At 33.5% G+C, this 14,209-nt stretch overlaps 1 protein-coding gene across 1 annotated transcript in view; it reads left to right on the top strand.

Annotated features, from left to right (window-relative positions):
• Positions 1-14,209, top strand: part of RYR3 (ryanodine receptor 3) — a 191,404-nt gene that overhangs the window by 137,184 nt on the left and 40,011 nt on the right. The window contains exons 65-70 of the mRNA XM_010007742.1: positions 2,786-2,916; positions 4,262-4,582; positions 5,889-6,129; positions 7,644-7,731; positions 7,837-7,929; positions 12,420-12,434. Coding sequence (XP_010006044.1) covers positions 2,786-2,916; positions 4,262-4,582; positions 5,889-6,129; positions 7,644-7,731; positions 7,837-7,929; positions 12,420-12,434 — 889 coding nt within the window. The remainder of the gene's footprint in view (positions 1-2,785; positions 2,917-4,261; positions 4,583-5,888; positions 6,130-7,643; positions 7,732-7,836; positions 7,930-12,419; positions 12,435-14,209) is intronic.

The following is a 14,209-nucleotide window of genomic DNA, read 5'->3' as shown; positions in this document are numbered from 1 at the left end:
GAAAGAGAAATTATTCTACAGGTTGCCATTAAGGCTCCCAAAGTTTGGCTGTTACACATTGAAGTGTTAAGTAGACTGAGTACTTAAGTAGGATGTGTCTGTCTCACACCTAAGTCTATGCAGATTATCAAAATAGTTGTCCTGAGCATACACAGAGCATTCTGACAACCTTTAGCTCTATAAAGGAAACCACTTTACTAGTTACTTGCATTTTAAAAAGAGTAGGGTCTACAATTCTACAATTCCTTTAAACCTCCAGTTGCTATGTTCCAAGCCCTGGTGTTTGATTGTGTTCCATTAAAAGAAACCCAAATCCGTATCTGTGACTTCAGAAAAGAGAACCCTAATTATTGATCTGTCTACCACAAGACAGGAGCTGAAGAAATCATAACCCTTCCTTATGCTTCTGAAGGCTTTAGGTAAGGCACTTTTCATTATAATTTTTATAATGAAAAGTTTAAGATCCACAGGGCCTGAAAGAGGAAACTTGTACTGGAGGAAACGCAACTCAACTCTCTGTTTAAGAGAAGCTTTGCCAAGTATGAGGAATGCTGGACTTAACTTCCTTCCTTCCAGAGTTTTTTGAGTAATTATTTAATGCAAAATGCAAGACAAGTCTGGTGGACAGCCTGTCTCTTTCCTCCCACTCTGCATGCATGCTCATGTGTGCACAAGCTCATTCTTTTGTATGCCACATGCAGTCATTTATACATCCATCACTAAATGACAAAACTCTTTTTGGAACTAAAAGCCTTAAATAGTCTTTGACACAGATCTGATAGGCAAAATCACTAGCAGTCAGGGTCTTCTCATAGGAAATACAAGGTGATTGTATTTGAGTTACTTTTTGACAAGAAATGCTCACAGCACAGATCTTCGCTTGATTGGCAAGAGCTATAAGCATTGGACAGTTACAGTAAGTGTTGATGTTAGCAGCATCACCTTTTCCTGCTGCAGTTCTCTTCTTAGAAGGGATGAGTGATCAGGTCAGATATATCTGAGGAAATTAATTAGTCTCCTAAGGCTGTGTGAGAGGTTTCCAACTGTGGATTTCATTTACTTTGTTTTTTTACCAGACTGTCAGGGTCTTAAATAAAAGCTGTAGGCAGACATCAGTTTATAGGTTGGAGGTAGGATTTCAAACACACTGCTCAACATTTCAGCAAAATTTAGAAGCAATTGATTGCATTGACTTGAATAGTTATTCACATTAGACAGTGCCAGGATTGGGGATCACAGTACAGTTTTTCTCCTAGTGAATTTTGGCAGGTTGGAGGGTATGTAGTTACTTATTTCTTCACACTCCAGCACAGTTGTGAAATAAAAACTAATGTAGGCAGCTGAAGATGAGGCACTACATGGGTCATGATCTTCAGCATTAGGTAATAACATGAGAAAGACTTTGTTGTCACAAAGGAATCTTAAAAAGATTGTTGTTATTCATGGAACTGAAATAATCATAGAACAGGTTTGGAAAGGACGTTTAAAGGTGTAGTCCAAACCCCTTTGCAATGAGCGGGGACATTTTCAACCAGATCAAGTTGCTCAGAGCCCTGTCAAAACTGACCTTGACTTTTTCCAGGGATGGGGCATCTACCACCTCTCTGGGCAACCTGTTCCAGTTCACCACCCTTATAGTAAAAAATGTCTTCTTTTTATCTCATCTGAATCTGTCCTCCCTTAGTTTAAAACCAATATCACTCATCCTATCACATCAGGCCCTGCTGAAAAGTTTGTCCCCATCTTTCCTGCAAGCCCCATTTAAATACTGAAAGGCCACAATAAGGTCTCCCCGGAGCCTTCACTTCTCCTGGCTGAACAACCCCAACTCTCAGTCTTTCTTCACCAGGAGAGCTGCTCCAGCCTTATGATTATTTTTGTGGCTTTCTGGGCCCACTCCAACAGGTCCATATCTATTACAAAGAAACCATAGTGCTTCAAAGGATGAAAGGTGTGTGCTATCTTATCCACAAGCATAACAAAATCCCCATAAACAATGGTTCAGAAGTTTTAGTTTCATGCCAAAAAGGACTTTCTCAGCATCTCTTTCACCTTCATCTGTATGTTTCCACCCCTCTCTTTTTTCCTTGTAAATACTGTTTGTGTAGCCACATGATGAACTTGTTTTGTTACTGTCGGTTTGGTTTTATGGTGAGATATTTTTTTACCTGGACCAGTTGGTTCCTCCAGATCATCAAGATGTTCTCTGAGTTACAGTACTAGCACAGAACAAACAAATAGGAACATGGGAACTTTTTGTGGGGGTATGCAGAATTGCCCTTTCAAAATGAGCCACACAGGATGCCATAAAATCAGTCTTCGATGAGCAGCAGTTGTGTTTCTCATAATTTCAAAAGAAGTGAAATCTTGAAAAAGAGTATGGCTGCCAAAACAAATTCCTGCTCATTATATGCATTTGCTCCTTGTTTAAACAAAGTGAAGGTACAATAATTACTAATCTATTCATTTTGCGTATTCTAAACATGTCTTCTATAGTTTGTAGCTGCACATTTGCACTATGGACCAGTTTACCTTAAATATAAAATATGTAGTGGAAGTTATTTTTAAAAAAAAAAAAACTATTTCTTAAGCCACTGTAATTTCTAGTAATTTTGTTTGTGTGAGAAATACAATTTTTCAGAATTGTCAAATCATTCCTAGTGTATTAAAAAGATTAACTAGATCAGCAGTAAATGTTAATGCTGCTTTATAATTCAGGCTAGGTGTTGAAAGCCTAGTCAAAAACATTTCCCCTCAGATAACTTTAAGTATCTCTCATATATAGGCAGCGTCCTGCACTTGGGGAGTGCTTAGCATCTCTTGCAGCAGCCATCCCAGTAGCATTCCTTGAACCTTCTCTCAACCATTACAATCCATTGTCTGTCTTCAACACCAAGAGTGCAAGAGAAAGAGCAAGTAAGTACTCAAGCAAAAAGAAAAAAAGAAGAAAAAAAGTTTAAAAAAAGTGTTTACTGCTTCCTATCTAACAGTAATAGAAAGAAATTGTAATAATGAAAAATCCCCAAAGGTACAGTTCAGTAAAGAACTCCTACTATTGCTCTTTAATTACTTGTTTTAGCCTCGCTCTTTTTTGTTGAGATTGTCTTAATAGCGTTCCCTTTGTCCTAGCATATTTGGATATTTTACTGAACATGATGTATGAATTCTTTTCTGAAGCAGAATACTGTAATATTTTAAGCTCAAAGATCATATTTACGTTACAAAAATTTTCAACAAATTGCACAGTAGTGTTCTTACTAGGAACATGCAAGAGGTGTAATATCTTATTATGTGAACAGGAAAGTTATCAATGTTTTTTGTGGTTTTACCAGTACTCCAATGCAGCTTGGTATAGGGAGCTCCTGGCAGAACATGGCTTTGATTCCATGAAAGCTTAATCAAAGGAGCATGAATCCTTCCACATAGATTTTCTTCACTTACTTCTCTCCTGACTAACTCCTGATGGATTCTTGTATCTTAAAGTATTTCAGTATTTTCTTCATTGATCCATGTAAGACTCATTACCAGCCAAAATCATTGTTCCTTTAAACAAAACAAAACAGGATATTGATTCCATATGCTTCAGAAGTTTTTCCATGTAAAATCAGCTACAGAAAAGCTTGTGCTGGCCCTTCCTGTCAGTTCTGTTTTATGGATGCAGCACTGGTGGGAGAAGAATTTTGCTAGTGACTGGCATTCAAATGTGATAGGTTGTTAATTGCTGAATAAGCACCCTTTGGTTTCTAATACAAAGATCTGAAGACTGAAATTATTTCCTGTCATTTTTGTAGGGACATACATATACAGAGTTCATTAACAGTTTAAAATTTAATCTCACCCATAATTTTGAGGTGTTTGTTTTCTTTTCCCTGAGGTAGATTTAATTTTTTGCAAACTGACATGAAAGTGGTGAGTGATTATGGAAACAATGGTCAGAGTTTATCCAATATTGATATAAGCCCTCAGTTCTGCACTTTTACACAGCTGGGCTGCTCACCAGATAATTGCAGAACATTTTGTAGTGAAGCCATAGTTTTATGACAGCTATTGTCTGCATCAGTCTTATATGCATGTCATCAGAAAGACATAATTTATGAGATGAGAGACCTGTGTATACCCCAAAGTCTTCCTATAGTTATGTCTGCCCAAGACGGTGACAGAAAAAATCCTGGGCGACAATGTTACTCATATTTAGGATTTAAACACAGTTGTTCTCTCTTGTTTTGGTAATTAATCTTTTGGTTTTCCACCTTTTTTGCAGTTTTAGGTATGCCTGATAAAGTAGAAGAGATGTGTCCAGAGATCCCTCAGTTGGATGGACTAATAAAGGAAATTAACGATTTAGCAGAGTCTGGAGCACGGTATACTGAAATGCCTCATGTAATTGAGGTTATCTTACCCATGCTATGCAACTATTTATCCTACTGGTGGGAAAGAGGCTCTGAGAGTGTTCCTCAAAGTGCTGGGCCTTGCTGTACAATGATAACCTCTGAGCATCTGAGCATTGTTCTTGGAAATATTCTGAAAATCATTAACAACAATCTAGGAATAGAGGAAGCATCTTGGATGAAAAGAATTGCAGGTACTGCAAATATTTTTAAGGAATATATCTATTAATATTTAATTACATTGTTATACTTTACCATATTACCCAGTGATATAATAGTAAAAAAATAATAATAATTATTGTAACAGCAGAAAAGAAATATAAGTAGTAGATAAGTAGCAATAAGAGAAAGATCATTTTTAAAAACTTTATTATTTTTATGCATGAATCATAGCATCACTGTAAGCAGAGAGCTTTCAGTACAACCCAGTGGAGTTTGAAAATCTTGCCTTCTCGAAGCATTGTATATGAGCATTTAATTTGGAGACGTGAATTACATTGATTTTAAAGACACCTAAGAAATGAGTATTGCACTAGAGAGTATAAGTAAGTCCTTTGAATTCTGTTTGCGAAATACAAGGATAAAAGGGAAATAAAGTGTATATGGTGAGATAATCCCAGGAGTAGCACAAGTTCAGAAGCAGCCACTTTGCCTCAATTTCTCAAATGTTCTGTAACATTTAGGAGCTACGTAGCTGAAGAAATTTACTGTATCCAAATTTTACCATTCATTCTAAACATTGTAAGAGTGAAATACGCAATAAGGTGGTGCAAGAAAAATTTTGTAAAGGTAATAATTTCTTGCTATATTTTAAAGCCCCATTGGTACTGGATTTTCAGTATTATTTTAAATATTGGAAGGTCTTTAGTAGTAATAAGGATTCAATTAAAATTTAGTAAAATATTCGCTGCTTAATTGTAGGAACCACTGCTTGCAGTTTTGTGGTGGCTGCTTATCTACTTAAGGAGAGTATGTACTAGTGTGGCTCTTGCAAGGATTTTTTACTCAGGTAGTCTACATTTTATTACTAATGATCATACAAAATAAATCATAGATCTTAAATTAGTAATTCATTCTCTACATTTTAGCTTGTCCAACACAAAAAGGGTAAAGGAATTCTTCTAGAAAACTGTTTTCTGGCTATATTTTGAAATTTTATACCAAAAAACCCCAACATTAAAAGATCTCCAACTGTCATTTTGTGAGGAATACATGTCTCAATCTGTAATTTGTTTAGGTTTTAACTGAGACCTGTGACTAAGCATGGTAGCTTAGTTCATGTAAGAATGAAATATTTATAATCTGAATCATGGTAACTCACTCAATACACACAGTTGTTACAAAGCTATATTCATAATTTTATTAATAATGTAATTAATTTCCAGAAATTCATGAAGTAATGTGATTTTCATGTTGTCTAGAACTGCAGAGTTCGTATTAATATTACAAAGAACATCACTAGTGCATTAATCATAGTATCATCTATATTTTTATACGCAGTTTATGCTCAACCCATCATAAGCAAAGCCAGGGCTGATCTGCTCAGAAGTCACTTTATTCCAACACTGGAAAAATTGAAGAAAAAAGCTATAAAGATTGTGATGGAAGAGGAGCAACTGAGAGCAGATGGTAAAAGTGACACCCAGGAAGCTGAGCTACTCATTCTTGATGAGTTTGCTGTTCTTTGTAGAGACCTTTACGCCTTCTATCCAATGTTGATTCGCTATGTAGACAATAACAGGTAAATAAAACATAATAATTAAACACATTTGTTAGTTAATGTTCTGGTGTCCATTATCAGATAATCACAAAGAATGCAATCCATTTACTGCTATGCTGAGAATCAGATCCTAAGTATTTTAAGATTATAGATTTACAGAATGATGTGCCTTAAATGCACACCTTTTTCTCACATGTATTTGGCACTTGTTTCTTTGAGAATTCATATCCTGCCCAGACTTGTTATATGTGCTACGGTAGCCCTATGACATTACAAATGAATATACCTTTCAAAAATGTAAAAATTACTAAAAACCTGCATTGTTAATGAAGAGTGAAAAACTATTTTGCCTCCAATCAATAATTCTACTTTTAGATAAGACCACAAAGATGTTAATCTTTCATGATTTTTTTAATGACTGAAATAAAGTGTTTGAACAATATTTTATTGCCTTTAAAATTACCAGAAGTTTTTTTCTCAACTATTTACTGAAGGATTATTCTGTGACTATGAATTCCCTTTTGTTTGCCCCAGCACATGATCCCAAGGTGCTCTTAAGAAGAGTACCTGAAGTTTCTATAATATCTCAGTATCTACATTATCTTAATCCTATCCTTAACAACACTGTTCTTCTGTACATAATCATTGTCCCCTTTCTTTTTTTTTTTTTTTTTTTTTTAGGTATTAGTACATGCTGGGCTAGTTATCAGAATTTTCATTGCATGCATGATTATTTATACTGTGAACAAATTTACACTGAGAATGATTTGCTTTTTCTAGATGAAGTCAAGGCTTTACTGTGTCAGAAGTTGCTGGCAAGGAAACACCACAAATTTAAAAAAATTCAACTGGGCTGTGAAGAAATCCAACTAGAGAGACAGAGTTTAATGAGCCTAAGTTATAACATGATAATACACTCCATGTCTGGTGTCAGATGCCCACTTTATATTTGGTTGTATTAAGGAATTTTACTTTAGAGACATTTAAGAGGGCCGTATCTGTTAGTTGATTTGCCTAAGTTTTCTCAGCATTCTTGTGCAGACAGACTCAAACTGAGATAGTATTCATCCCTGAAGTACAAAACTAAACTGCCGACTGAAGTAGTCAGTCCTTACAGCTCTACCCACTCATTCATTTACTTATCAAGTTTCATTTATTTCCCTCTACTCTTGCCCTTTTCCCCATGATGGTGTTCTCTTTTAGATCAACACAAAATTTTGATAACAAAGTTTTATTAGGAGGGATGAGGGAGAGGAAAAGAAATAGAGAAATACTCAGAGAAACAGTTTTGCTTGTCATTCAGTTCCGTTTTCTAGTCTGGTTCTCATAACAGGCACAAAAACTTGTTGGCATCATGGGGAGAAGGAGCAGACAGAAATAAATACCTAAAAAGGACCATGAAAAATTGAACTGATCCTCATTAAATTCCAGGATTACCTATACAACTCTAAACTAATCTATTTAATAGAGATTTTTATATTCACTTATTTTATTTCAAAGGTCTCATTTTATATTTCTGTTGTTTTTGTTACTAGAGCAAATTGGCTAAAGAAACCAGATGCACATTCTGATGAACTCTTTCGAATGGTAGCTGAAGTTTTTATCCTGTGGTGTAAATCACATGTAAGATAAAATGTATACTTTTTCTTCCATTTCATTTTATTTTTAAATATAAATGTGGTACATGTGGATTAATTCTGTTAATTTTTTTATTATTATTGTTTTTAGAACTTCAAAAGAGAAGAACAAAATTTTGTGATTCAGAATGAAATCAACAATTTGGCATTTTTAACAGGAGACACCAAGAGCAAGATGTCTAAAGTAAGTGAATAATAATTTCTGGATCAATTAAATCTTCAGCATGTGTTTAGTATGAAGGCTCTGAAAAATCTACTTAGATGGGAGCTATTGTACTAGTAGAAGAAAAACAAATATTTCTTCTTCATGATAACATGACAACTACTACGCAAAATATAGGTTATGTACCTAAGAGTTACTTATTAAATGTCTGCTAAGTAGTCAAAGACACAAGGTCAAAATAAAGGTCTTAATCTAAAAGTTACATCAGTTGCCAGATCTTGTGAATGTCTATCAGTACTGTCTGTCAACTTTGATGGAGGAATGGTATATGCTGTCTGCATATGCCTCTTTATTTATATATACAGCGTGCCACATGTGCGCTGTTTTTCTTTGTTCTTGGTAGGGACCACATTCATTCTGTTGTTGCTCATTTTCAATATATGATACTGACATTTATGACTGGAAAGTACATTTTTTACCTGTATATTAGAGAAAAATGCATGTTGTCAAGGTAAAAAATGCTGCTTTGACATTAGCCAAGGGAGCTTGCCTCACTCAGCTAGAGCCAGTCGAAGTCTAATTCCAAAATAGTGTTGGTAAATGTAGCAAAGAATCCTTTGTTTTATTTGTATTTGTAGTGTGTTAAGAGTAATCCTATTTTGACAGTGTTCCAGAGAAGTGGTGGGATTTACTATTTTGTGTCTCACTATATTTTAATTGTCTGTAATCTATGGTTAGATTAAATATGTCATTATATTTCTTAATTATCTTTAAAAATGTTTGCTTGTCTTTTTTTTTTTCTAAATTGATTTTTTTTTTATTCTGAAACTTGGGTAAGACAAACCTTGATATTGAAGGGTTTACAAGCAAAAATGACAGATATTCTGCTCACCATTTCTTGACTGGCACTGAACAGAAATTCAACCTAGATATAGAATTCCATACTCGAAGAAAAGGAAAAATTTAATATATTTTCTTGTTTTCAAGATGTAGCCTCTTGAAACTGTGTTTGTATTACCCTCATTAATGAGATGAGAAGTGGTCACAGTCCGGGCTATTTGAGGATGAATTGCACAATAACAAATTCCAACATGTAGCTCTCTACTTTTATCATGTGACAATCACTACACATGCATTTAATGTGTGTACTTCATCATTTATACATTAAAATTAAACTGAGGAGCAAAGAATTAGTTGTACTTTAAAAAAAAACAAAAACATGATAGATTAGAATCAGTTGATTCATATTTAATCTAAACTCTGTCTGACTGTGGTACTGATAATATGATGTCAGCTGTTAGTGTCATACTTTAGTCAGACTGTCATCAGAATGACAAAACAAAACTTTACAAAATAAACAGTAGATATCCCTCATACTTCTCCAATTTGGAAAAAATAACAGGACTTTAATATCAAGAATCTATACAATGGAAATTTGAAAGAGTTTTTTTCTGAGATTACATTTTCAAATACCTATTTTGTATATTTAAATGTACATATATATTATGTAATCATATGTGTGTAAATATATGTATACATAACAGGGATGTAGATGCATATGTAAATTCAAATCATAGCATTCAAGGATGCTGTTCACGGCTGTTGCTAATATAGGAAGAAATAATAGGTTGTATTGTTCATAACTGAATTTTGTATTAATACGATACCATATCTGCAGGAGTGATTGCAGAACAGCTGGTGATTTAGATTTGAAACATTTGTTTCAAGATTACCTCAATACCACGATACAAGAGGCATGTTTTAGAATTGTTTTATTTGTTTTCTATAAATGGTTTCTAAGCAGGTAATAGTTAACATTTATATAACGTAAGAGCTCTAAAACCAGCACATTCATTAAAGCATACATTTAGATCTGAACAATTTTTTCTAAGACTTCATAGCTTAGAATAAATATTATCTATAACTATAGAATTCAGGGTTTATCAAACCTTTTCAGGTTCAATACTTCTATTCTTCAGTAGAAGGTGTCACATTAGGGAACGTTATTTTTATAATTTCTTGCTTTCATATTAATCTTCAGCTCAGGAAGCAGTACGCCAATAGAATAGTTAGCACTTTCTTCTTTATCACCAGTTCCTCTTTATTAACATTTTTTGTAGTGCAAGTAATCATATCCAGTATTTATCAAACATGAAAACATTATAGATAACTGAATATGAACATTGGCTGTCAACAGTTGGGTCAAGACAGACAATTTGGGGGCTCTTAAGGGAGTAAAGCCTCATGCTGATCTCAGACTGCTTTAGGCAACCGCCGTTTTACAACTGAGACACTGTATTTTTCCAAAGATATGAGGTACTGTGACAGTACTGGCGTGTAAGGTGTGATACATCAGGTATGGAAGGTTTTTTATCTTTACCTGCCTTATGCAGCAAATAAATATGCAGAAGAGGAAAGATCAAGATTACACTATTTAACAGTAGCTAATAACAGTGGAAATGAATTATTCATCATTACAATCAATAAATTGAGTACCCATTGTATTTTGACTATACAATATTATCATTAATATTTTCTCAAATAAATGTATTAACAGCTGAGCAAGTTTTTTAATTTTTCTTTTCTAAAAAAATGGCAGCAGATTGCTCGGAGGGGAATGGTAAGTTAGAGAACTTTCAGTCTGAAAGAGACTGGTAACTTAGATTGCATTGAAATAACAGATTTGTGACAGGAGTGTTAAAATGGAGAATTTAAACACATTCAACTCCATGAATCTCTTATTTTTTAACTCTTCATAAGTTTGTTGATAAAATAGCATTTTTATTAAGACGCAATGATGTCCTAATGTGTTTTACAGCTATTTGGTATAAAAAAGACTAAATGTAAGCTTTCACATGTACATAATAAATGTGTGAGATGTGTGGACAATATGTCTGTGTAATTTTTCGAATCTAAATGAATGTGTGGCTGGATATATAACCTCTGTTACTAAACTGCATATCTTACTGAAGTTTTATTTGACTAGCCCTTGCTAGTTTCTTTATATTTATTTTTTAAAAGTATTTGGATAGACCTATTATATAAGTTTAAGGCAGTCATAAAATCCAAGTTTTATTTATGAATCACCATTATGGTTTATGGCCATTTGTAATATGTGATACATATTAGCAAATTTACAATAATTAGAGGTTTTCATATTTTCTGCAAGAAATATTTCCTTTGAGATTATCGCATAGAATATGTTTCTTTTAGATATACTATGGTAAATCATGAGTGAATTACTTTTATGGTCATCTCTAATAAATAAAATATAATTAAGATCTTGTCTTTACTTCCCTTCAGTGTATATCTGCTGAATCATGTCTATGCAGCATCTATTTATTTCACACAATTGAAATTTTCGATTCAAGTTTGCTGTTTACCTGAGTAGGGTGTTGAAAATTCTGAGATGCTTAACACTTAATTTCATTATTAGTCTTGCTTGACTTGTATCTGGTTTTCTTCACTATGTGATATAAATATTAGTAGGATATAAAACTTGATTTTAATTGTAGGTTGGTGTTAACATTTTGAGGCTAACTCAAGTTTCACCAGAAAATAGAGCTACAATTAAAGCTATCACAGAAGGGACGGCTTTTTCATGTTTGTTTTTTTCTGGTGTTTGCTGGTTTTTTGGGTTTTTTTGGTGGGTTTTTTTTGTTTGTTTGGTGTTGGGTTTTTTTTAACCAACTATATTCTATAGCAATTTCTCATGGCTGGTCAAGGATTCTTTTGAGGAGCAGCTGATTTTTTTTTTTTTTTTTTTTTTTTCTATTTTACCATAACTACATGTTTTTGTTGTTGTCTTCTTAAGATTACCTGACACAATGATAATAAAGTATTGACTATGGAATACATGCTTATTTAAGTGTATTTACAGTATTGACATAAAAAGTAGGAAAAAAACTCTGTATGCATCACAGTTACACATAAGTTTAAAGTAGTGTTCTCAAAATGGGTACTTCTGAGACATATGAGCTTAAGTTTTTTCTCAGACTGGCATCAAAACAATAATGAGCTATGCAATGGGAAAATACGTCTAGAAATTAAATGCTGCATCTTCACAGTGACAGCTTGGTTTCCATTTCTAAGCATAATTTTTCTCAACCAGCTATGTTGGTGAAAATGTGAATGTATTTTTTGCTGGACTATCCAGAGTTCCAAACACTTTCCTCTTTTAACAATATTGGGAAAAGATGCAGTAATTAATGTATTGATGTGCTTACTTACTGGATGTACTTCATTTGCTGCTTCAGCACAAAAAGGTTGTGCTGCATAGAGACAGATAATTTCAGAAGTTCAATAATTAAATAAGGGTTAAGCTGAATAAAAAATATTTTCCTAAGACCTCATTTGGTTATACACTTACAGTCTAGTGTTTTAGCCACAAACCTATAATACTTTTATTGTACTGATAAAGCTGGATAAGTTTATTACTAACTTGTAAAATTATCATATTTTCATCTCTTTTACTTATGTTTTTTTTTCCTCTTTATTTTTCTTTCATACAGGCCATGCAAGTAAAGGTACAGGTCAAAGTGCATGATGTGTCTTTGTTTTAGATTAAGAGATGATCAGACTCTTAGCATTCTTTCCATTGATCATGGCAGTGGCGTCACAAAGTGAAGGCCCAGGATCACCTAAGATAATTTTTTGCCCTGAATTAAAGTGGCAACATTTGCCCAGAGCACTTGAAATTCCCTTTGGCACTCCCACCTGTTGCTTAATGTAAAAATGTACTAAAGTTACCTTTGGTAATTATTTTAGCTGTACATTCTGCCTCTGCTGTCTTTCTGCATTCTGTGGTTTTTTTGCTAATATATTGATGTAGACATTGTGAAGTGATGCCTAAATAGAGTCACCAGAAACATGTATTTGGTTCATGATATCAAAGAAAAACATGGGAGAAATGTGCTACACCCTATACTCTATATATAAAGATTGTATTAAAACCAGTAAGTGTAAGTAAGAGAAAAAGTTCAAATCTTACCTTTTTCCAAAATTTAAATGACCTTTAGTAAAGATTTGAAGTATGACAAAGTTTTTGAATAATCCTTGTTTCTTTTCTGTATTTAATGTAATCAAAGCCTTCTTTGTCTCTGTGAACCATAGTTCACCTTCCTTTACATCTTTCATATTATCTTTTTAAATATTAATTTCTAATATAGATCAGTACTTTCTAACCTATGATGTGTTCTTCATTACTGAAGCAGAGTGTAGCAGCCAAATGGAGCATAACATTCTTTTATCTTTCCCTTTACCCTTTGTGCTGAGAAACACACATAATGCTGGGAATAGTTTTTATTCAGTTAAATTGGAGTTTCAAAGTGAGCAGTTGTGTTAAACTAACAGATCCGATTTCATGCTGTAATGATAATCTCAGAGAACTGAAGGTTTAAGAGGAACTGGAAATACTAAAAATACTATTTCTATCATATTAACCAGTTTTGGCTGACTTTTTTTAGTCTAAATAAATTATATCTTCCTTTTGCTTTTATATTTAATTGCTATGAGTCTACTGGAGAATCTGTAATTCTTTTCCTGTATGTGTTTGTTGAAGAAACTTCCATTTGTGTGTTTAAATCCTCAGAAAATAAGATTGTTTTGTGCTCTTAGGTGGCTAGTTATATCATTATTCTTGTTGAGTTTGTTTTAGCACAGCTAGTTATCTGGACAAAATATATCTAATTTATTTCCCTTTACTTATGAAATGAAGGTATTGTATTTACTAATGTAGGTACATATTAGAACTGAGACATTTTTATTGTCATATAGGTTTCTGTCTGTGATTCTACTAACACATTTATCACTAGAAGTTGTGAATTCACAGATAGCAGACTTTGATGGCAAAGGCAGAATGGATTTTTTTCATGTTTTAAAAATGTTCAGATTTTAAGGTTCAATTATCTTGTTTATACCTAGTTATTAATCTCAAATTAAAATAAAGAAAATTGGATCTGTAAAATGTCATCAAGCATAAAAATGCAGAAAAGTAAACCAGTATCTCTCCTTCATTTCCATTTTGTTTTCTTAATACATCTATTTTATATCTTGTTATTCCTTATTTAAAATGCATAGTGACGCCACTGGAATACAATGTTACATTGTGAGATCTGTTTGTCTGCTGTCAACATAGAGTACAAATAATGTCATTATTATTGCCATTACATCATTGCTACTTCTAAGGCAGTTCCAAAAGCAAAGCTTTGAGGCAAAGGACTGTCTTGCAATTGTTAGTTCCTTAAGAAAGGAAGCCACATCCATTGTGTGTTCCCTCTGACCTGCAAAATGCTCAACACCA

This window comes from Chaetura pelagica, unplaced genomic scaffold (genome assembly GCF_000747805.2).
Source record: "Chaetura pelagica isolate M959 unplaced genomic scaffold, ChaPel_1.0 scaffold70, whole genome shotgun sequence".
Lineage (NCBI taxonomy): Eukaryota > Metazoa > Chordata > Aves > Apodiformes > Apodidae > Chaetura > Chaetura pelagica.
Note: the sequence above shows the minus strand (reverse complement) of the source record. Positions and strands in the feature narration are given on the sequence as shown.